Raw genomic sequence first — 23,603 nt, 5'->3', positions numbered from 1 at the left:
GTGCAGCGAGGTGGCTTGGTGTAAGTGACCTCACTGCCCTCATTTCCACCACACTGATGTGTAGACTGTGCTCCAGGGAAAAGCACAAGCTCTCACCTACCAGATGACTCAATGAGCTGCCCAGGTTGGGAAGGCAGGAGGTTATTTTGGCTACTGACCACAGAGAATAAGGAAAAGCACTGGGATAAAAATGTTATTGGTGACTTGTTAGAAGGAAGTGTCTCAGGCTTTTTACAGGGGTTTATCCTGAAACACATTAGATGACAATCAGGAAAATACAGTCCAATGTAAAGTCTTCATGCTTCTTCTGTGATGTATGTATCCAGCCAGCAATTTGATTTGGGACAATCAGACAAACCCTCATCTGAGTGGCAGGATGACAGCAGAGATGCCTCAGGATCTTCAGTAAAGACTGCAAGCAATCTGATAGAAGATAGGTGCTGGCACAGAGGAAAGCCTATACATTCCATATGAAGACTGGCCTTGTGTGATTCTTCCAAATTAGCTTGAGATTGCTGGTATTAAAACTGAGTTCTAAAGGATGCAGTGATCTGCTTGAGAAAATGCCCTTCATATCCAGACAGGGATACATCATCACTCCCTGTTCTTCTCAGATCGTCAGGGATCTGAGCTAGGGCCTTCTTTAAGACCTTCAGTATTGCAGAAAGACTACACAGCAGAACCCTATCCTGGAAGGAATGGAGCCCACAGTGAGGCAGGGGCACTTCCAGAGCAAAAACATGACAAAGGCATCACAGTCCATTTCTCACAGTAGTGAGATCAATATGCCAGTGCTGTCACCCAAACTGGCAATCCTGTCACTTTAGCACGGAGACTAGCTCCTACCTGAAACCGTGTGTCAAATCAGGGTGGCAGTTCACTTTAAGGAGGAAGCAAAACAGCTTGCACTTTTCTTTCAAAGAGATCTTCTGGAGGGGGACAGGGAAAAAAAAGAAGAGAACATAGTGTGGCAGCTTACAAAAAAGACAGAAAACAAGTCTATTAGAAACAGGATTTTTTGCTATAAAAATCTTTATGAGATTATCTAACTCAATGAAGACATGTCAATATAGCTTTATTTCAAAAAACCCACACCCAAGTCACTAACAGGTAAAGAGTACCAATGAATAAACTGATTCTTTACATTTTCCTCCACTACACATAGTAAAAACACTTCTCCCATGACCTCCTTTGCACTTTAACACCAATTATAAAATTCTGAAAGAAGCCACTGTAATTCATGTTAAATATTTTATTTCTTATGATTTACAAAAATGACATACAAAATTGACAGTCTTTCATACCAAAGTTAAATAAAATAAGATGAAGCAATTAAAAGTAATCCATATCGTGACTTCCTTCACAGAAAAAAATGTCACATGAACATTCATAAGTATTTAAACTGTGACCCTGATATTCACATTCAAGGACAAAAATCTTTAAACAGTGAATAATTTTAATTAGCACAATAGTACAAATAAATACAGCAGCACTATGAAAAAAAATCCTTGCAGTCCCTATCAATTAATAATAGTTGCAATAAAAATCTGTGCCACAGTGCTGCTTAAAGTTCAAATATTGTCAAATAGCTAAATTTGATCCGCAGGTCACCAGGTGCAGAAGCTCTGCCAAACTATCACATAGGACCAAGTAAGTTTATTACAGTGGAGAATACCCGAAAGCCTAAGCCCTCATGCAAGCACAAGCAAAGAATAATAAACTTTCCTTTTCACAGGGCTAAGACCCAGCATTAGTGAATACAGCTTTTTTTTTTTCCTTTATGCATAATACAAAGAGATTTCCTGTATATCTCCTGGGAAGAAGCTGGGAAAGCAAGCAGGGTTCCAGCAATATCCGTGGATAGTGGCATCACAATTTATGCTCTTTATAAGAGTACAGTCCTACAAAATAAGCTCACTGAAAGTTTGCCTTTATGTATAGAAATAAAGCACACCACCTACTATTTGCGATTGCCAATTCCATTAAATTTTGCTCCCCTTGTAAATGGATGTTGCTACTGAAGCTTATCTGACACTACTACAAATATTTGGTATGAACATGACATTAAAAAACAGGTTAAGCAGCATAACAAGATTTTCTGTTTTCTTCTTTTTTTTTTAATTCTGGTAAGTAGTCACTCTCAAAATCAAATGTTCAAGTTACAAACTTGAGCTGCAGGAATCTCCCCACTGAGAAGGGCAAGGATCCTTGCAGGTCCGTGAAATATTTCCCTTGCTTAGTATTCTCTAGCTTGAGAAGTAACTAAAACTTACTCTTGTTTAGAGTGAATCTGAATCTGTTGTTCACTTCACCATCAGATGCTTCTTTCCTACACAAAGGTCCCAATACAACTTCCAAAATTCTTTTAAATCTGGAAGAGACACAGCCTGGAGTACAAAACAAACATTCAACACCTGGAGTGCAAGAGTGGCAGAACAAGACCTTCTGCAGCCTCAGTATTCTAGATAACCATGCACAAATACACAATCTGCTTTTCACCCCCTTCATGCTGCTGTAAAAAGGAGATTCCTTCAGTCGTAAGAACATGACCCACAAAGTTCAGAAGGCTTACCTAAAACCAGGATGAAAAGCAAGGATGATTGAGGAATTAAGCATAGGCTTATGAGTTTAATGCAATATTTTTAAATATTCTTATTTTAAAGATTTTCTTTACATCTTGTGCCTATAGTGCAGCAATTCTGTCCTTCCATGTTACGGATACAAATTCCACTTATGACTTGAGAATAAAATAATAATTAGCAATTTCTATTTAACTTGTCCATCTGAACACCTCCTTCTCTTTCCCAAGTTCTTCCTGTCATGGAAAACACTGACTGAAGTGAAAGTGTTCACTTAAAACCATTTGCTAAGTAATTATATCATATGCAATGCATTTTAATCACTGAACAACACAGAAAATATTTTTGCACACAGAATTTACAAAAGTACTAAAAATAGAAGTCTGAGCATCATCTCAGAATGCAAGGCAAAGAATGCATTTACAACCAAGCAGCACGAACATTAGTGGGTTTAGGTCTCTGTAATGCCCCCCTGGCTGAATCAGACACGGGTTTTTCGTTCCTCTGGCTCATTGTACTTGGTACAGCGGATGCTCTTGAAATGCCTCCTGTTCACACACACACACACACACACACACACACACACACACACACACAAAAAGAAGAGTAAGAATGCTTATGCTCGGTACAACAGAAAACTCCATGCTGTATTAGTACTGAAACACTCATTACCATAGTTTCCAGAAAAAAAAACAAATCACAATATGTTGAATACAAACCCAAAATGTTATGAGTTGTTTGTAAATGGTCAGGACAAAGAATTCAAACCTATGCCATAGTGCTGTCGTTCTTCAACCTGACACGTATGGATCTATGGAGACACGTGATCAACTTCCAAATATTACACAATTTCTAAGAGAAACAAGGCTTCTATCAGTAGATTTACATTTTCTGAATGAGAATTTGAACCTTCTTCAGGGTTTTTGTGTTGGGTTTTTTTTTTTTTCCTTCTCTTCTCCTTTCGATAAAGGGTACTGGCAAAATGAGAAATATTTCTTTACAACAATGATTTTTTTTACCTTCTTGGAAAAGATGATTAACAAGATGGTAAATAATTCATATGGTCATCATACTTTTGGTATGATAAAAAAAAATCACTTTAATGATTTCTGTGTGATAAATGAACAATCTAAGGAAGAGAGAGAAAGAAACTTATTTGATACTCTTAGCAGTAAGTCCTTCACAATTCTGAATTATGAAAAGATAAACGCATGCAAAGAAATGCAAGAGTCTACAACTTCAATGTACTTACTGAAAGGACTAAGCTGGCTGAAAGCAGATTTTCCTCTTCTTACAGACGGTGAAGAACTTAGATAACTCATCTGGCGCTGATAGTCCATCAATTGTTCAGAACGCCTCATACCAGCTGTTGGTTTCACTGCTTCCAGTCTTTTCAGGAAAGCCTTAACATTGAAGAAAAATATCAAGAAAGAGAAAGAATGAACAAGAAGCCACAAAACAAACATTCACAAATTGATTTTTATTTGAACTGCAAAAACCCCCGAATTTCTAGCACTGCACAATGTGAACTCCTCCACTGGTGACCAGCATAGGCTATTCTGCTCACATTCAATTCTTTTCTCAGTGTTATAAGATGACACAAATAGTAACTATCCCTTACATATCAATTCTATGTTGAGTACATCTTTAGCATCCCATAGTTCTCTGTACTATGGTAACTTGAAGCAATGTACCTGCTTGGCAACGATAAAGGTGGCGGGAAGATGAGCTGCACTCTTCTAATCCTACCTTTGGTTACTCCTCTCCTCTAAATTTCCGGAAGGTTAAATTGTTGATTTTTAATCTTTACTTTGCAAACATACTTAGACCATTTTATATCACCCTACAGGATCCCCAGAGAGAATTACTGACCTCAATTCTGTGAAAGTAATGTCAAAAGGAAAGCACACACGTCCACTGGACACTATTTATTTTATCCATAATGTAATTTTAAGAGATTCTAGTTGAAATTATTGTTATAGTCATCGTTTCCTCTTGTTGAAATTAACCCTGGCAATCATGCAGCAAGCATTAAATTAGAACAGCTGCTTACATAGTATTTGTAAGATACAGTTTCCCATTCTGCATAACTACTTCTACTTGAAACAGGTTTAAGAAATGCCCATAATCGAAAAAAAGAACCTGATGGCAGGACAAATTTGGAAGTACCGAGCTACATACAACTTCCAATTAACAACTTCACATTTTTAATATATATCGCCTCCAGTGCTTGCCTTGTATAGATCTGTACATTCCCTCTCCTAATTAACTTCAATTCATTTGATGGCCTACAAGCATTTGGCAATGACAAAACCATTGCTGCTCAGGGCTATGACATGCATCCTATCAATGCGAGACAATGCAAACTACGATTACGCAAGTCTCAAAAGTACTAAAAATACCTCTCTTAATAAGGATGTATTGTCTAGATGCATACTTATATGGTAGAAGTCAAGAATCTGTCTGTATAGCCATTAAACTGCACTTTGTATGAAACGATCACTCTTCCTCACTCCCAATCAGGTACTGATTTTTTAGTTATTTATTTATTTTTTAAAGAAGAATAAAAACATTTACAGAAAGTGACTTAGGAAACAGTATAGTATTCACAGGATGTCAGCTGTCATTGTCTAGCTGTAATAGGAATCTACAAACTCTTGGTAGTTTATGCATGGGCACTGGAAACCTGCACAGAGTGCACAAGAGAGAAAGGACAAGTGATTTTGGCTCAGACATATGTCACAAGTGCTTGCATCAAGTGCCAGTCAGTTCATCGTCAAGTGGAAATACTTAAGTAAGCAAAAGTCAAAGGAAGGACTTCAGCTAGAAATAGCTCTTCACTAAAGCCAGTTGCAGAACATGAAATGGTAGACTTGTCTCTAAATGTTATATCCAACATTTTACTCACAACTTCATCCATGTCTCCTAATACAACCACATACATTTAGACTTGCACAGATCACTTACTTACCTTCAATATTAAAAATGGAAGCTCTCAATATGTTCAGTTCAATCACAAACGGATTGGGTAAATTGTAGAAGTGACACCCCTATGAGACGTCAAGCATGTTTCAAGTCTGTACTTCAACTGTAACAGCCTCATAGAATCTATATACCTTAACACTGCAGTAATTTCAAGCTTAATTCTGAACATACACTATTTACATATGCCCGCTTTATTCTAGTTTAAATACAATTCTCTGCTTTTTCTTTTCTGCTTGTATTTTGACAAGTATCAAGTCCCCCTTACTAAAGAAAAAAAAAAAAAAAAAAAGAGATCTCTCTCAGTACTAAAACATTACTTTTTGAACAGGTTAACACTGGACTTGATACAGCCCTGAGCTATAGGAAGAGCAGATAAAGATTCTGTGGTGCAGAAGTGTTCCAAGAAAAGCTCTTCTAGTGAATGAGAGAATAGCTCCTGTGGTTCCCTTGCCCTCTGCTGTGAATTGTACCAAGGGCATGTTAACTTACATGCTATTTGCGGTCGTGACTTTTGCAGTTTGGAGAATGACCTGCTGCACACAGAAACGAACTCATCAACACACTGAAATGGCAGTCCTGACCTACTAAATCTGTAACCCGGAACTAATCCAATTCTTATGTTTTTATTACCAACCCTACAATCTTGATGTCCTTAACCAAGGAACTACCTTATACAATGGTATAAGTACCTGGAACAAATGTTCTTTTTCAATTATACGTATAAATATACTAATTCTTCCATTATGTTCTCCTTTTGAGAAATGGACTGAAGAACACTGCCACTTTCCTTATTCTTTTGAAGAGCTAAATCCCTGGAGCTTTAATCCTGCACCACTACAGTAAACAGAAATTTCGTCAATGTCCTGGTTTGGCCTAAACCAGGCCAATTTTCCTTTCAGTGATTTTTACTTTCAGCTAAGTCTCTTCTAAGTAACTGCACTTTCTGAAACTAACTGCATGTTTTGCAGACAGTGTCTGCTTCTAGGACTGATAACGCTTGAAGTTTATAGTTACCACTGAGGCACCGGTAGGGATGTTATGCAGAAAGGCTCTTGCTGTACTTATTCCTAGAGAAACCAAGGTCACTGCTAAATTCCTCACTGGTTATGAGTGAAGAGCCGAAGGGGGGTCACACCTGCAGGGAGGAGCGGACAGGGCAGGTGACCCAAAATTGACCAACCCATCCAGCTGGCTTTAGACATTGCTGAACAAGAAAAGTGGCCAAGGCTGTATTTTTAAATCTTAATGACCAAAGAATCAGATCACGTAAGGTAATCCAGGTGTTCAGAACCAAATATATGTTCCCAATCAGATTTAAGGAATAAAAAAAAAAAATACATAACAGATACTAATGGCAGGAATGTCATTAGTTGCTCTAAATTGCATTGTAGCTCCTCAGAGCTCTTGATTCAAGCTCAATACATACACAATATCATATCATTGATGACCTCCCAGCTTGGCAAAAGCCTCCCAAGGCTTCTATTTCCCCCATCTTCTTTCACTTTATTGTAATACTGAGTTCACAATAAAAGCAGAATAATAATATAAAGAGAAAAAAATCACAGAAGGTGTTCCTGCATGATTACCTTCTAGGAATTGGATAATCCTGTACGAATCTAGGCATCTGGATATAGATTAGTATCTAAAGAGACACTAAAATACATATTGTCAATGACAGAAGGAAATGTCAGATTGCCAACTGGAGAAAAAAGGAACCCGACACTGTATAAAAAAGATTGCTGCTATACAGTGGGCCAAGATAAAGGCTGCTAATTCAACTTTGAGTATATCAGGAGAGCACTAAAGCTAATTCTATAGCTGTCAGAAAAAGGAAAAAGAAAAAAAAAAAATCAGTACACACTTTTCTGCAGCTATGTTGAAAAAGAAAAAAAAAACTCACACTGCAAATGGAGCACTCCTAAATTGGGTTCAGAGAGAAGGTAAAAACTGTTACTTTTTCTTGTTTTACTTTGCTTTTTAAATGCATGAAGGCTTCAGTTTCATCTCCTTTGAATCCTAACCAGCTGACTCGTGTGCCTTGACAGCTGTTCACATTTATTTATATTATGCCTCCTCTAATGTCACTGATGTTAGTGACCACACTGTCCCTTTGCAGAGTCTGGGGGGGAGGGGGAAGCAGATAACAGTGCATTCAAGGACAGCTTTCTGTTCTTATCAATACAAGTATTTGTAATTTTCTTCAATTGCCAGTTGCATTAAATAACTCTAACCTGACAAACTCTAAATATCAAAAAAATCTTTAAGTTCTTCAGTCTACAGAAAAGTGTTTTTAACCGAACAGCTATCAAGTTTACGTGTGGCTGGCATCACTATTAAGGAAAGTAGGCTAAGAGTACAAAAAAAGAAATTCATAAAATTGAGCAGTGTGCAAAATAACCAAAACTTTCCTTGAACCTGCCAATTAGTCAGTTATTATAATTACCACAGCAGTGTTCAGGAATCTCAAGTCTGAGTCAGGAATCAACAGACCACAAAAAAAAATCTGACCACAAAGAGCCTATAGCCTAAATACTATGATCACAGAACTGCACTGTATTTGCACTGTACTGCAGTATATTTCAGCCTGGCACATCTGCGTGCCAATCTCACATCCTGATAACTTCCCCTGAGGAGAGGGCCATGCAAACATCTTTTTTTTTTTTTTTTTTTGCATTGCACTTTGTAATCTCAGGAACTACCAACATTTTGTCTTCAGTCTTGGCATACAATGGCTTTAAACACAGTAAGTGAAAATATCTTATAAAACCCTGTGTGCTTGAGTTTCTATGGAGCCACCAAATGAACATGATTATTTCTGAGCTCCTAAGACCACACAGAAGACTACATTCTTTCACAACTGCATCCCCTACAGCTTTCTCCTCCAGACTGAGACCAGTAAGGTCAAACAAACTTGGTATTCTTTCTACAACCACGTAAGTATGCAGCATCTGAGGCCTGATGCTCTCAGACTTGGGGGTGGTCCTTAGGGACAGCACAAAGGGAAGGCAGAGAAAAAGCAGTGCGTAATACATCGAGGGAGGAAAGTACAAGGTACCCAGGCACAGCCCTGATGCACCAGTGCCCTCCTCATCCTGTTTCTTGCCATGCCTAGAAGTTATCTCCTTGGTTTTGGCATGACACGGATAGCAGGGCAAGTGCAGTGCAGCACAGGATTAAAGGCTGTGACTCAAGATAAGGTATATTCTTTGTATGTGGTGGCAGCCAGTTAGGGGGATGGCCAGAGGCGCTATCCCTCCCTTGCCCTTTTCTCCCCACCCAATTGCCACAGCCCATCAGCACCATTAAACCAAGCTGAGACAAATGAACATACATTCATTTATAGCAGTACAGTACTTGCATTTCTAAAGGAGGTTCAGGTTCAGCAACATAAAGGCAGCCCAGACTGCAAGAGAAGGGAAACAGTTTGGCTGAAGGATCTTTGTGCTGGCAGAGGCCACGATGACTAGAGCAAGTGGTGGAGAGAAGCATTAATGACATCTGCAGCACAGACAACTCGGGGAACCAAGTAGGTGAAAAGAGAAAGACAGCCCTTGCAGAGAAACACAGTAAATGACTTTTTTGCATGTGTGGGAGGGTGACTATACTGGAACTGGGATCAGAGCTGGATGTGTTGGGGCTTAGGGTACATTTTGGAGGAGGATGAGGTGAGGGAATGAACAATATGGAGTGTTACATGCAGTGAGTCACAACAGCATGGGGCAAGAACGTACAGGGACGCGTAGAAAGACCAAATATCCACAGGAAAGGAGAACACCCTCATCCCCCTTGATCTAAGGTTTGAGAACTGCTGTCCCAGACCTGCTGAGATCTTCCAGTGAGCTTCCAGTGTGAACTCAAAAGGTCACTTGTTGCCTGGGAACTTGGCTGAACACAGCAGCTTACATCACTAAGGTCCTCTAACACCTAAATCCTAGGCAAAATTAATAAAAATGATGAAAAAAAACAACAAAAAACAACATACAGATATGAATTACTTCTAAGTTTGGATGAAGTGACTGAAGAATGGTGTGGTGGCTACAAACCTGCATTTCAAGGTCCCCAAACACTTACCTGTATATACCAGTATAGATTTTTGCATCACACAATAAACCCATTGCAAGTTTAAATGGTGTCTAGCATCTAGTCTATGAAGTTGAGTATCTTATTTATACTGGCAGAAATAATGATTAATATGTCAATACAGATAGACACACATATAAGCAGACACGGGACAAAAAAAAGTAACACATCAGTTACACTTATGTCCCTCTCCACTAGAGAGGAAACAGGGTTGGGAGTATCTTCAAACGCAAGAGTAGAATGTTTTCTTAATCAGCAGCATCCTCTATTGGCAAGAGATGCACTCTGGTCCTGCTAGCTCAGATAAGCAATCAAAACCAGGTTCCGCTTATGAAAGCACACAGTCAAAAGCAGCAAGTACAAAATTCTGACATTATTTTTAACAGTGATCTATTTTGCTAACTGTGCCTTTTCCATAAATTGCTCATCACTACCTTGCAACTACTGTTCTTCAGAGCAACGCAGCTTTTTATTCCGTCATAGCTCTTACTAGCAGAGTTTGTGGGAGTAGCGTATGTTCTCTGTACCTCCTTGCACCCTTTCACAAAGCTAGAGAGCACCAAACCGCTTAGGTTCCTCTCCAGTTTCCCAGTACTTGAATTACTTTCCCTGCATCACCTCTGATGCCAAATGCCTGCACCAGAAATCAGGCTGTCTTTCTGATAACAGTAAACACAGGCATTACTCCAAGAATGTTCTAGTGGAACTCACTTGTTCCACTAGTTTTCCCTAGACATGGTGTTAACCTCAGGACAAGAGATTATAAAAGCTGTAATCCTACAGGAAAAAAAAATATCTGCATCAAAACTGTTTGACCCCCTGCACAGACTACTGTTGCAGATGTCTATTCTTGAATTATTTACAAAACCCTGCATCCTTCTCCAACAAACATTTCAAAAAGGTGTATCAAGCAGCATAACCTGGATGAAGTACCTCAGGCCTTGTATAAGAAAAAAATTGCTGTCAAGTAATAGAAGAAAGATTGATAAGGAAGTTCCATGGAATTCCAGCTCTTCAACCTACAAAGGTGAATAAAGCTGCTGACCAGAAGAAAACAAGTTCATAAGCACATACCCTTAGCTATATAAATCAAAAAACCCTCATCAATGGGCAGGGTAGGGCAGCTCTTTCATTTACACTCTCTGAGAAAAGCAAGTCATACTTGTAATCCCGAAAGGTAGTGCTAGAAAAATCAATATGTTACAGCGGTGATGCTCTAGGTGCATATGCACTTCAAACAGAATAAAAAAGTGAACAGAATTGCTCAAAAAGTACAGCAATGTTAAACAAAACACAAGAGCTGTACTGATGAATCACTCTTCTGAAAAGAAGAGCGGAATATATCATCCTGAGTTTGGGAAAAAGAATAAACCAAATGTTTTTATAGTCTAAAATAGCATTATATCCTAACATAAATTCTAAGGAATGATTCTGATGTTAAACATGTCCACTCATGTTGCTGACGACAACAACTAAAGCATAAGTAAATGAAGGATATTATTTCTCGGACTACAAGCAACTGCCATTAACCTCTAACATGTACTAAAACAGCAATACTGAAATGACTATGTGTTTACGTTTGCTGAATTTTTGACCCAAAAGTTGCAAAGGCAAGATGTTCTTGGACAAAATATTGCAATATATCAAACGAGAAAAGGTTTGTGGCTTTGAGTAAACCGAAATATATTGTAAAATAGCATATACATTAATATGACAGCAATATCTATCGTTATGTAGTACAGCATATTACAATTAGATCGTGACTGTGACACAGCACTTCCACCCCACAGCCTGAAAATACACTCTTATTATCAAGGTTCATGTGGAAGAGCAAGTACTGCTTTAAATATTTTAAATAAACAAAACACGCACACACACCCCCAACATATGAAGAAAGCCCTCCTACCAACCTAAAAACATGTCTTCCCCAGACAATAAGTATCACACATCTACAGAAGTATTCTTTCAGTGTGTGAGGTCTAATGTTCTTTTGGTCAACTGTAGTCTAGTGGAGCTGGGAGAAAGTTTCCTACTTTGAAGTTTTAACAATCTAGATGTCTGAAAGCTGGAAGAACTAAAAAACCTAACGGATTTTCCTACATAGGTCAATTAGACTTTCTCCATGTTGAATCTATATCTCTGTCTATCTATATAAAAGGACGTTCCAACCTACACTTACACAGAAGAAAAAAGTGAATAAATCACTTCCACTGTAACTTTTCCAAATATTTTAACTATATTTTATCTTCTTTTCAAACACACTAATGAACTAGGAGATATGAAAATGTCATTATATATATTACAACTCAATCACTAAACATATTCAAAACACTGGGGCAACGCTCTAGTGTTGAGGTAGACCAGGAGGCCTCCCATCCCCCTAGGGTGAAATCGGTGTGCTCAGCTCGCTCCCTGAAATGCCTGTACACCAATGCACGCAGCATGGGGAATAAACAGGAGGAGTTGGAAATCCGTGTTCGGTCGGGGGGCTATGATCTAGTGGCAATCACAGAGACTTGGAGGGACAACTCGCATGACTGGAATGTGGTCATGGATGGCTATGTCCTGTTCAGGAAAGACAGGCCACTAAGGAGAGGTGGTGGAGTTGCTCTTTATGTGAGTGAGCAGCTAGAATGTATTGAGTTCTGTCCAGGGGCGGATCAGGAGCGAGTGAGAGTTTGTGGGTGCGAATTAAGGGGCAGGCTGGCAGGGGTGATAGTGTTGTGGGTGTCTATTACAGGCCACTGGATCAGGATGAGGAGGGTGATGAGGCCTTCTACAGGCAGCTGAGAGCAGTCTCACAATTACAGGGCCTGGTTGTCGTGGGGGATTTCAACTACCCTGATATTTGCTGGGAGGCCTACTCAGCCAGCCATCCTCAGTCCAGGAGGTTCCTCCAGTGCATTGATGATAACTTTCTGATGCAAATGGTGGATGAGCCAACTAGGAGAGGAGCGCTGCTGGATCTTATCCTCACTAACAAGGAGGGTCTGGTTGAAGCGGTGAAGGTTGAGGGCAGCCTTGGTTGTAGCGACCATGAGATGGTAGAGTTCAGGATCTCATGTGGCAGGACCAGAATAGCTAGCAGAATCACAACCCTGGACTTCCAGGAGGGCCAACTTTGGCCTTTTCAAGCAATTGCTAGGGGAAATCCCATGGGACAGGGTACTAGAAGGTAAGGGGGCCCAAGATAGTTGGTTAGCATTCAAGGACTGCTTCTTCCGAGCTCAAGATCAGAGCATCCCAACAGGCAAGAAGTCAAGGAAGGGTACCAGGAGACCTGCATGGTTAAACAGGGAACTGCTGGGCAAACTCAAGTGGAAGAAGAGGGTGTACAGATCATGGAAGGAGGGGCTGGCCACTTGGGAGGAATATAAGTCTGTTGTCAGAGGATGTAGGGAGGCAGCTAGGAAAGCTAAGGCCTCCTTGGAATTAAACCTTGCAAGAGAGGTCAAGGACAACAGAAAGGGCTTCTTCAAATACATTGCAGGTAAAGCCAACACTAGAGGTAATGTAGGCCCACTGATGAATGAGGTGGGGGCCCTGGAGACAGAGGATAAAAAGAAGGCGGAGTTACTGAATGCCTTCTTTGCTTCTGTCTATACTGCTGGAGGCTGTCCTGAGGAGCCCCGGACCCCTGCGGCCCCAGAAGAAGTCAGGATAGAGGAGGAATCTGTCTTGGTTGACGAGGGCTGGGTCAGGGACCAATTAAGCAACCTGGATGTCCATAAATCCATGGGCCCTGATGGGATGCACCCGCGGGTGCTGAGGGAGCTGGCGGAAGTCATTGCTAGGCCACTCTCCATCATCTTTGCTAAGTTGTGGGCAACGGGAGAGGTGCCTGAGGACTGGAGGAAAGCGAATGTCACTCCAGTCTTCAAAAAGGGCAAGAAGGAGGACCCGGGTAACTATAGACCGGTCAGCCTCACCTCCATCCCTGGAAAGGTGATGGAACAACTTGTCCTTGGTGCTGTCTCTAGGCGCATCAAGGATAGGGGGATCATTAGGGGCACTCAGCATGGCTTCACCAAGGGGAAGTCATGCTTAACCAACTTGATAGCCTTTTATGAGGACGTAACCCAGTGGATAGATGATGGTAAAGCTGTGGATGTGGTCTATCTCGATTTCAGTAAAGCGTTTGACACGGTCTCCCACAGCATCCTCGCAGCTAAACTGAGGAAGTGTGGTCTGGATGATCGGGTAGTGAGGTGGATTGTGAACTGGCTGAAGGAAAGAAGCCAGAGAGTGGTGGTCAATGGGACAGAGTCCAGTTGGAGGCCTGTGTCTAGCAGAGTCCCTCAAGGGTCAGTACTGGGACCAGTACTATTCAATATATTCAATATATTCATTAATGACTTGAATGAGGGAATAGAGTGCACTGTCAGCAAGTTCGCTGATGACACCAAACTGGGAGGAGTGGCTGATGTGCCGGAAGGCTGCGCAGCCATTCAGAGAGACCTGGACAGGCTGGAGAGTTGGGCGGGGAGAAATTTAATGAAATATAACAAGGGCAAGTGTAGAGTCCTGCATCTGGGCAAGAACAACCCCATGTAGGAGTACAAGTTGGGGACAGACCTGTTGGAGAGCAGCGTAGGGGAAAGGGACCTGGGGGTCCTAGTGGACGGCAGGATGACCATGAGCCAGCAGTGTGCCCTTGTGGCCAAGAAGGCCAATGGCATCCTGGGGTGTATTAGAAGGGGTGTGGTTAGCAGGTCAAGAGAGGTTCTCCTCCCCCTCTACTCTGCCCTGGTGAGGCCGCATCTGGAATATTGTGTCCAGTTCTGGGCCCCTCAGTTCAAGAAGGACAGGGAACTGCTAGAGAGAGTCCAGCGCAGAGCCACGAAGATGATTAAGGGAGTGGAACATCTCCCTTATGAGGAGAGGCTGAGGGAGCTGGGTCTCTTTAGCTTAGAGAAGAGGAGACTGAGGGGTGACCTCATTAATGTTTATAGATGTGTAAAGGGCAAGTGTCATGAGGATGGAGCCAGTCTCTTCTCAGTGACATCCCTTGACAGGACAAGGGGCAATGGGTGCAAGCTGGAACACAGGAGGTTCCACATAAATATGAGGAAAAACTTCTTTATGGTGAGGGTGACTGAACACTGGAACAGGCTGCCCAGAGAGGTTGTGGAGTCTCCTTCTCTGGAGACATTCAAAACCCGCCTGGACGCGTTCCTGTGTGATATGGTCTAGGCGATCCTCCTCCGGCAGGGGGATTGGACTAGATGATCTTTCGAGGTCCCTTCCAATCCCTAACATTCTGTGATTCTGTGATTCTGTAATATCCTTATAAATAAGTGTGAATTTCTGTTTTCCACTAAAGTTCTTGTGATTGCCATTACATTCAAATACTGTGACAAGCAGAGTGCTACAAATACTGAAAGAGACAGCTATAAAATGAGTCAAAAACAAAACTGACATTCACGTTGTATTCTCTGTATTTCAAATATAATGGGTTTGATGCTATCATATTGATTGCTTTATTTTTTGCAAGCCTGTACTTGAGAGACTAGTAATCATGATGCATGAAGCAGGATGAATAGAGTTAGGCCACTATCCAAAGTTATGAGTGTGTTAACAATAATGGTTGTTCCTCTTAAATTGAATGATATTTAAGTAGAGCAAACTCATATAAAGTAAAATCTATTTTTCAAAAAAAAAAAACCATACAAACAATTATGCAAACAGCATAGTACAGGAAATTAATTGCAGACTTACTGTAGTAAACCTCCAAGTGCTGCCTTACCAGTTTTTTTAAGTATTTAGCAGTAGGTGATCTGACAACAAACAGTCCTTCTCAATTCACTGATCCAAATCAGTTCTCAAAACTTACCAGGTTTTCTCTTTCAATTCTTTGCTGCTCCTTTTGCCTGTTGAGGGCAGTGTGGTACAATTTAGGAGGCGGTACAGGTGACTTCTTCAATGTGGTACTTCTTCTTGGCTTTGCAGACTGTCTGGACAGTTCTTTTAGCAACCTTTGGTTTTCCCAATCAATCTGTCTTACTTCTTCATTTGTGAAAGAATAATTTTTCCTTGTTCCTTTAGATGGCTGATCGATGGTTAGTTTTTGTTCTTTTTTCTCCAACTGTAGGAAAGCTTTAAAATTGCAAAAAGTAAAATACTCAGATTAAAAAAACAAACCAAACCAAACCCACTTTGCATGCTATTGTTAGGATTTATTTACAGACCTGAAAAAGCAAGGTACATTTCACCTCCCCTCATCTGAATTCCAGATTTATGCATTTCAGAATTTTTCAGGGATGCTCAGTTGTTCTCAGTACATTGATTTTACACAAGTTTCACCACAATAATCAAGTCTAATTTTGGCCTTAGTTAAAACCCATCTGCTTCCTTCTCACTACGAATCCCTCTCTTTCCCATTTATGACTGGTAATCCAGAGGAACTGAACAGATGCAGCGAACAACTGAGCAATACAAGAGAATCAGCAATATGCACACATTGTATAAGCATTTGCGTAGAATATATCCGTTATTTAGAAATCAGAACATAAATCAGCCTTATGTGCACGGTCATTTCTCCTGCATGGTCAGTAATGCTGATCTCCGCTTTGACTCTGATCACTCCTGATCTCTACCTTTACCAGTATGCTTGCCCAGCTTCTACATTGACACATTATGCTCAGACTTCCATCCTCAAATACTTTTACTGTAGTTACTATGGTACCAGCAATCAGCAGAGGCAGTTAAATCTATATATGCTAACAGAGCTACCGCTATACAGCACTAAAGCAACATTGAACATAATCATCATCACAGTGGTATCATTTGTGGCACCAATATAAGCATCAGAGAAGTTTTCCAAGCAACAGAAAACATGGCTTCAGGAAGCCAGGACTAGAAATAACTTACAGAACCAAGAATTAAACCATAAATTAGTATTTAGATGTTTGCACATGGAAAGAGATTTAAACTTTGCTCCAAACATATCTAAAATATCTGTCTCGGCTGAGAGGCAGAACAGACGTGATGCTTCAGACAGAAAACTGACACTGGGGAAGCATGACTCAGAGACACAAAATGCATTTCCTGAAGTGATTTTGTTGATCCATTGCTCCTGAATTGATCCTACATCATGTTGGTGCAGGAATTGCAAAGTGGAAGATGAAATGGAGTGAAATGAGTGAGCATATATAACAGAAGAAAAATTACTGGGGCCTGGCAATTTAAAACAGTAAAAAACCTAAAAAATTAAACCAGGATATGAGATTTCAAGATAAAAGAGCAAAGAATGGACACTTAATACACAGCAAGACAGACTTGCAGAATTGCAAGATAAGATAATAACTGGAAAACTTCACTCTCAGCCAGAGCCAGCTACATTTATTATGGTTCCACTGGAGCTTTGCTATTGACCTATTTTTAAGTCTTTGCCATCTAAAGCTCTGCAGTAGATCTTCTGTCAACTGTTTTAAGAGCTTTGCTGTCATGTTATTACTCCATCAAACCATCACATTATCTATGGTACAGGAATGGCAGTACGAGGTCAGATCAAACAGATTTTTCAGAGCTGAATCACAGACAAGGGAGCCTTACTCAAGCCATTCCCCACACTCCTCCAATATCACAGTGTCTCCAGAAGATACCCCTCACTCTTACTGCTACAAGCCCCACACAAGCAAAACAAGCATCCAAAGCAGAAAGGAAAAAACAAAACAAAACAAAACAGGCATGCAGTAATATTTCCTCAGCACACACTTCCACATAAGCAACTTTTTGGCAAGGGATGTCTGAGGCAGCCTTTAATAGCTTACAAACCTCAAAGAATGATGAGCATGTTCTTACTTCAAAACAAAATGAGATCTTTCTTGCAGTATCTCAACTGAGATTATTCCAGAATTGATGCAAGTAAATATTGCTACTGTCTCTGAGAAATTTAGAAACAGTATCCAGAACTCAAAATCTAAACAGTTTATGTATTTCAAAATCCCTCTGGGAATTAGTAAGCTTGCACCATCAGCACGCTAGCCAACATAGGCAAGAACTGCCCCTAGGCAACTCTAACTGTGAGGTTGTTCACATTAGCAAATATTGTTTTAATTTTTCAAGAGAAGATGCAAATCACCCCAAAACCAAGACGCAATGCAAAACAGTGCAGAACAAGTGTGCCAACCAGCAGGTTAATAAAGTATAAATGTCTTGAAAAGCACCTTTACAATTTAGTAAGTTATTCTCAAGGGAAAACTAGTACAGCCATCAACACAATTTGAGGAGACAAACCTGGGATGAGACTCATCTGTATACACCTACAAGGGACAAAAAGACATGCACAGAAAATAACTAGAGCCACACAATTCACATGGTAACATCAAGCTGCAGCGTTCTTCTCAGTAAAAAAATAACTAAACATATCCTTATGGGAACATGCAAAACCAGCACTGCAGAACATAGTTGGAAGAAAGTAATTTGAACAACCATCTGAAGAAGATATTTGTTATATATCACGTTACATAACTGATAATTGTATTATTACAAAGCTATGAAAGATAATTTAATCTTTTGCCTTACATCCATGGCATCTCACAGGTTAAACAAGACTGCACATCATATGCAAGAGTGGAAGTCAGGTTATGGCAAAGAACAGTTGTTCAAGTCTTGACCCAGCTTTATGGCACCAATGCTATTGGTGATGCAGTCTCTTACAAGAGACATTTAAGCTTCTTCATAACTGTCAGTGTAAATTCCAAACAGCTCTTTTCTTTCTGTGAAAGGTGTGAACTAGTCAAATTCCATTTAAAGCAACGACATTCATAATGAGGACATTTTCATTAGAAATACACGTTTCTTGTCTTCACTGGTACATAATTGTTTGAATTCTCTATAAGGTAGCTGGCTATACTTTGGTGTAGAGTGTATACTCCTATCATGCAGCTATGAACTATATCCAGTAAACACAGATTAAATATGCTTTGAGATAAATAAGCATCAAGGCAATTACTTATTTTTTCACTTGCTTATTTTTCTGGAAAAGCCCTGTCAGCTGTGATAAAAAAAATAAAAACAGAGCAATGACATGGAACACACACCTTTTCTTTTCCCCTCAATGCTGGTCAGTAAATCCTTTCAGAAATACTGATTCCAGCAGCCCTGCAGCGACTGCTACACACCAGGCTCAACAAGGACTGCATCACTTTGTCACTCAGCTCTCCCCGAGGGCAGCAGTATGCAGCTTCCATAGCATTAAACACTACCGGTATTTTACCAGAAACTCTCAGGCAGTTAGTGTGAATATATATCTATGTACATTTCCATGCATTGCTCTATGGGATACTACTTCCCATATATGTGAGTAAAGCATGACAAAATTATACTGACTAACTTTACTCTCACCTTCCAGTTTCTTCAGTAACATCTCCCCAACACACAGACTTTTTTCATTCATCCCTTTTTTCCTCCTCCTTTCCTTAGCCTCTTGCCTTTGTCCTTTCAATATATTTTCCTTCTACAGTGCCTCATCCACACCTTTTATCACCTCACCACAAAGACACCCTTGCCCACATGCAACAGGCAGAAAAGAGAGACTCCAGCCCATTTTCTTTAGTATGCTGTCCATTCTTAGCCTCATCATTATTTATTATTTATATGTAGTACAGAAACTGACCTTACTACTGCCAACAGCTTTCTGACAACTCTTGAGCTTCAGGGCTTGCTAACAGTGATAATATTAAATTTATCACAACTCAAAAGAAACATTATTAATACAGTGAAAGAATTGTTAAGACCACCATGAAAGTTCTGCTGTGAAGTTATTCACTGAAGCCCGAGTCAAAAACCAGTAACTAATCTCTTGATACGTTGTTGAATTACAGAAGACTCATGAATTTTGCACCAAAGTTCACACCCAATGTAACATGTGCAGCACCAAGTTTTCTTCATGGGGGGGGGCATGTGGGGTGGTGAAAAGATTAATCTAAAAGTCTCTAGTTCCTCACTGATCTTTTAATAGTTAGCCTGTATGACCTACAGGAAGAACCACATTTGAAATTTTGCAAGTAGCTCTTTGCAGCAACAGTGCTGCAATACACCAAGGCACTGCATCAGATAACACATTACAAGTAGTTGTTTTGTTGTTCTTCAAGCTGGTAAATTAATAAATTACAGTTGTGTTTTACTTAGTTAAGATCTATGTTAAGGAAGAATTTAAGCTGCAAACACCACTTCAAAACAAACCGTAACTGACTGTAGCCTATACACAAATAACCTTTTCTAAATCACAGCAAATGCAACATTGATCTCCTTAGGAACTGTGTGACAGGAGAGTTTAGAAGTTGAGTAGAAAAGAGACAAGCAGCAGAATGCATACTGTGTCACTTACTGAAAGAGGATCACTAATACTACAGGGTAAGTGCTTGTTCCTAACAAAACAAGCAGAAGCAGAGGACATCCATGAAATAGCTGCTCCTTAAACGATACTCAAATAAACTGCAGTAGCAATCTAATAAAGTAGTGAGCAAAAGGTTTTGCAGGTCTTCCTGAAGCAGGAGTGACACTATTTCCATGGTCCAGAAGGACACTTCTGACACTAGAACTTCAAATCAGCAGTAATAGTTTCTACTACTTCCAAAGTTACCTGGCTGAAAAACTGTCCAACCTGTACTCTGCAAAACACCCCATATACAGCATCATATTCCTATTCTCTGCACACTTACTATGACAGAAAATTATGTAATCCACAGCAGGTATGTACATCCAACATGCATCAAATGCACTTCAAAATTTGCTGGCAACAACATTGCTTTCATGGCAAAGGCAGTAGGTGTCTAAGTGAGGTCAGCACAAGCCTACAAAACCAGGGACAATTCACCATCAATAAATAAGAAAGAATCAAGATCCCATGTAAGAGGTAAATGCATTTATTCTAAATGCATATTCTAAATGTTTAAGGTACAGTTAGTGTTACAGAACTCAAATATTTCAGTTTCAAAGTTACTTCAACGATTTATTTAACAATGTACCCATGCTGCTCTTTAAACACAATGCATAAGAGTTTGAATGGCTTATCTATTTTTACAGTGGCCAATGACAACATGAGGCAACACTACAGTTTAAGGTTATGATTTAAGGTTGTAAAGAATTTATAAGTCTTGGAACAATTAGATATGATTTACCTGTAGCCTGACACTCTATCAGTGGGTAATAGGTAATTTAACTAAACCCTTATTTACCACTTCACTGTCAGCCAGACCATAAATCAGTAATTTGGGGGAGGGGGATAAACAAGCAGCAGCCTTTGCATAAAGACTTGCACAGTGTGCAGTCCTACTTCGCATTTACTGGTAAGCAGTAAAAGAAAATTCTCTGGTATTCACAGGATTTCTATGAAAGCTTGTTTCCATGGAGAGACACCTGACTTTCTTTTAAGCAATAAACAAGCTGTTCATTGCTTTCAGTTTATAAGCATTGAAATGACCTTGCAGAGTGAGAAAGGCCAAACCTTATATAAAATACGAATGATAATTACCAAGTCAAATGCATTAGGACAGGATGATACAGCTGTCCTAATGGCATTAAGGCTAAAATTAAAATCATGCATGTTTCAGTGTATCTGTTGTAATCCCAGTAGAGGAAATTGCATTAAATTGCTTCAGTGCTTACACTTTTTAGTTTCCCTGGTGTTTTGTTTTATACTGCTCCACTACCACATCTGTAACACATTTGAAAAATACAAAAGGATTAAATCACAGTTCTTCATCAATGCCTAATAGTTTCAGTCTAAAACTGCAGTATCTCTAAACAGGTATTTCCTAGAATATTCATTATTTCATGTCACAGAACTCTTTAAAAAGGATTTTGGAGAATTTGTGATCTAATCTTTTTTAAGAGAAGGAGAATGTCCTTTTCAAGTATAACTTTTCCTCTTGAATTTTTTTTTCCCCCCAAAATTACACATTTTCTTATGGATGTTCAGAAAGTCTGGATCTCTTTACAATCTTAAAGATTCTCAATGTTTTCAAAGTCTAAATATAAGAATAAGCTGATAATTGCTCTTCTACCTCAACACGAGTTACTCAACCTGCAAAAACGATGTATACGTATACACATAGACCCACAATTAGTTCAAACTATGAACATACAAACTAAACAAAACTTAGTGAAAAAGATATACATGTTTAGTTCAACTGTAGAGTTTGGGGCATTTATGTATATATTTAAGAGTCTACTTTAAATTTAGATATTGTTTAACAGTTATTCTAAAATACACTAGTTCAGCATGAATAAGCACACAGATAACATATCCCTAAGAGGAGAAATTTCAGTTATAAAAAACTCATTCTATTTTCTGAATGACAAAGTATAGCAAAAAAAAGTTAAAGCAATTGCTACATGTTCAGTTGAAGCTGCTAAATAGTTTTCTACAATAGCTTTTATTCAGAAACAGAGCTTTTACTTTCCTAATAATGATATTTATATCACAGTGCTTTTCACCAAGTCAGCTCTCACTATTTTACAATAGAAAATCTAAGGCACAGAAGAGGCAAAAAGATTTATCAGAGAACATATAGGTCAGTGAGAGCTTCAAGGGTAGAATTCAGGTCTTCAGCCTGTGGCATATTGTCCTACTTAGCCCATCACACCACCTCCTCAAGTTAATAATAGCTAATACCATGGATTTACAGACTAATTCTCACAGACACTTCTGTAAAATAAGCAGGTATCAACCCCATTCTACAGAGATGAAAATACAAAGTGCTAAATTCTTCAGCACTCTATATACCTTGTGCAATCCCATTACTACTGTATTGATACCCAATATAAATTCAGATAAAGAGATACACAGTATTTTTAGCATACAGCTCTCTATTCTGAACTACAGAAATAGAGAGACTTGTCTAAAGACAGAGAGCAAGTCTGAGCATAATGGGATGGAAATGGACGAGTGCTTAATTCACACTCATATGCTTAACCCATCTCTTTATTTGCATAACCTCAATTCCTTAAAAATACATGGGACATTGGATCAAGACATAGGATCAAGAAAAACAGCATCAGAAAAATTTCCAATTACAAAACAAACAAAAATCTATATAACATCATGAAATAACTGAAGAACTGTATTTCTACCTGAAAAATTATATTCACACCTATATTTTTTTCCATGCAGGTGGTGAAAAAAAGAGAGGTAAAGAGTGAGGAGATGTTTGTAAAATATAAACCCTACTAACCTCGAGTAACAGAAATTGTGAATACCTACGTTCTTGGCCACACTGATAAGATATTTAAATTCCTAAGTAGCATGGCTGTCTGACTCCACAGTGCTACAATAGTTCTTACAGTCATACACCATAATGACAACAGCTACATGACATCAGTCTTAGCACTGTAATCGTAGAATCATTGAATTGTTTTGGTTGGGAAGGACCTTTAAGATCATCAAGTCCAACCATCAGCCTAGCACTGTCAAGTCCATCACCTAACCATGTCCCTAAGCACCACATCTACACGTCTTTTAAATACCGTAAGCCTCCTAAACATCAACTTTTATGTCTGTAAAAATCAGAGGATTCAAGTGTCATATATTTGGCATTTATATACATTTTAAATAAGCATGCCACCCAAACAGCCAGTGGTTTTCATGAACAGAAGTAAAAACCACTACCAAGAACAATTAAACAATTCAGCAGTTGACAGCTACCAAATAATTTTTTTTTAACTAAATACGAGTTTTTTTTAATGCTTATAAAAATGAACAGTTTGCTGTATGAGCACAAATATGTATCATGGGCATATAATAGAGGAAAAACTATTTCAGCTCCTTGCTAATTTAATTTCAACATTTTTTCTAAATGCTTCAAATGAATTCTATTTTAAGACACACAAACTACCTCACTGCTTAATAACCAGACTCGTTTTAGCCAAAAACTTCTTCTTTGAATACCATGCGCTTTTAACAGATTTCTTCCCTTTCTTTGTTCTTGTGATTCTTTTTTAATGCAAAAGATT

At 39.3% G+C, this 23,603-nt stretch overlaps 1 protein-coding gene across 1 annotated transcript in view; it reads right to left on the bottom strand.

The window, feature by feature from the left end:
- Positions 1–1,094: 1,094 nt before the first annotated feature.
- Positions 1,095–23,603, bottom strand: part of CFAP97 (cilia and flagella associated protein 97) — a 35,336-nt gene continuing 12,827 nt past the window's right edge. The window contains exons 4-6 of the mRNA XM_068404106.1: positions 15,478–15,740; positions 3,832–3,982; positions 1,095–3,127 (exon numbers count right to left, since the gene is read on the bottom strand). Of these exons, the coding sequence (XP_068260207.1) occupies positions 3,000–3,127; positions 3,832–3,982; positions 15,478–15,740 (542 nt within the window). The 3' untranslated portion in view covers positions 1,095–2,999. The remainder of the gene's footprint in view (positions 3,128–3,831; positions 3,983–15,477; positions 15,741–23,603) is intronic.

Source organism: Nyctibius grandis, chromosome 6, assembly GCF_013368605.1.
Source record: "Nyctibius grandis isolate bNycGra1 chromosome 6, bNycGra1.pri, whole genome shotgun sequence".
Classification (NCBI taxonomy): Eukaryota; Metazoa; Chordata; class Aves; order Nyctibiiformes; family Nyctibiidae; genus Nyctibius; species Nyctibius grandis.
Note: the sequence above shows the minus strand (reverse complement) of the source record. Positions and strands in the feature narration are given on the sequence as shown.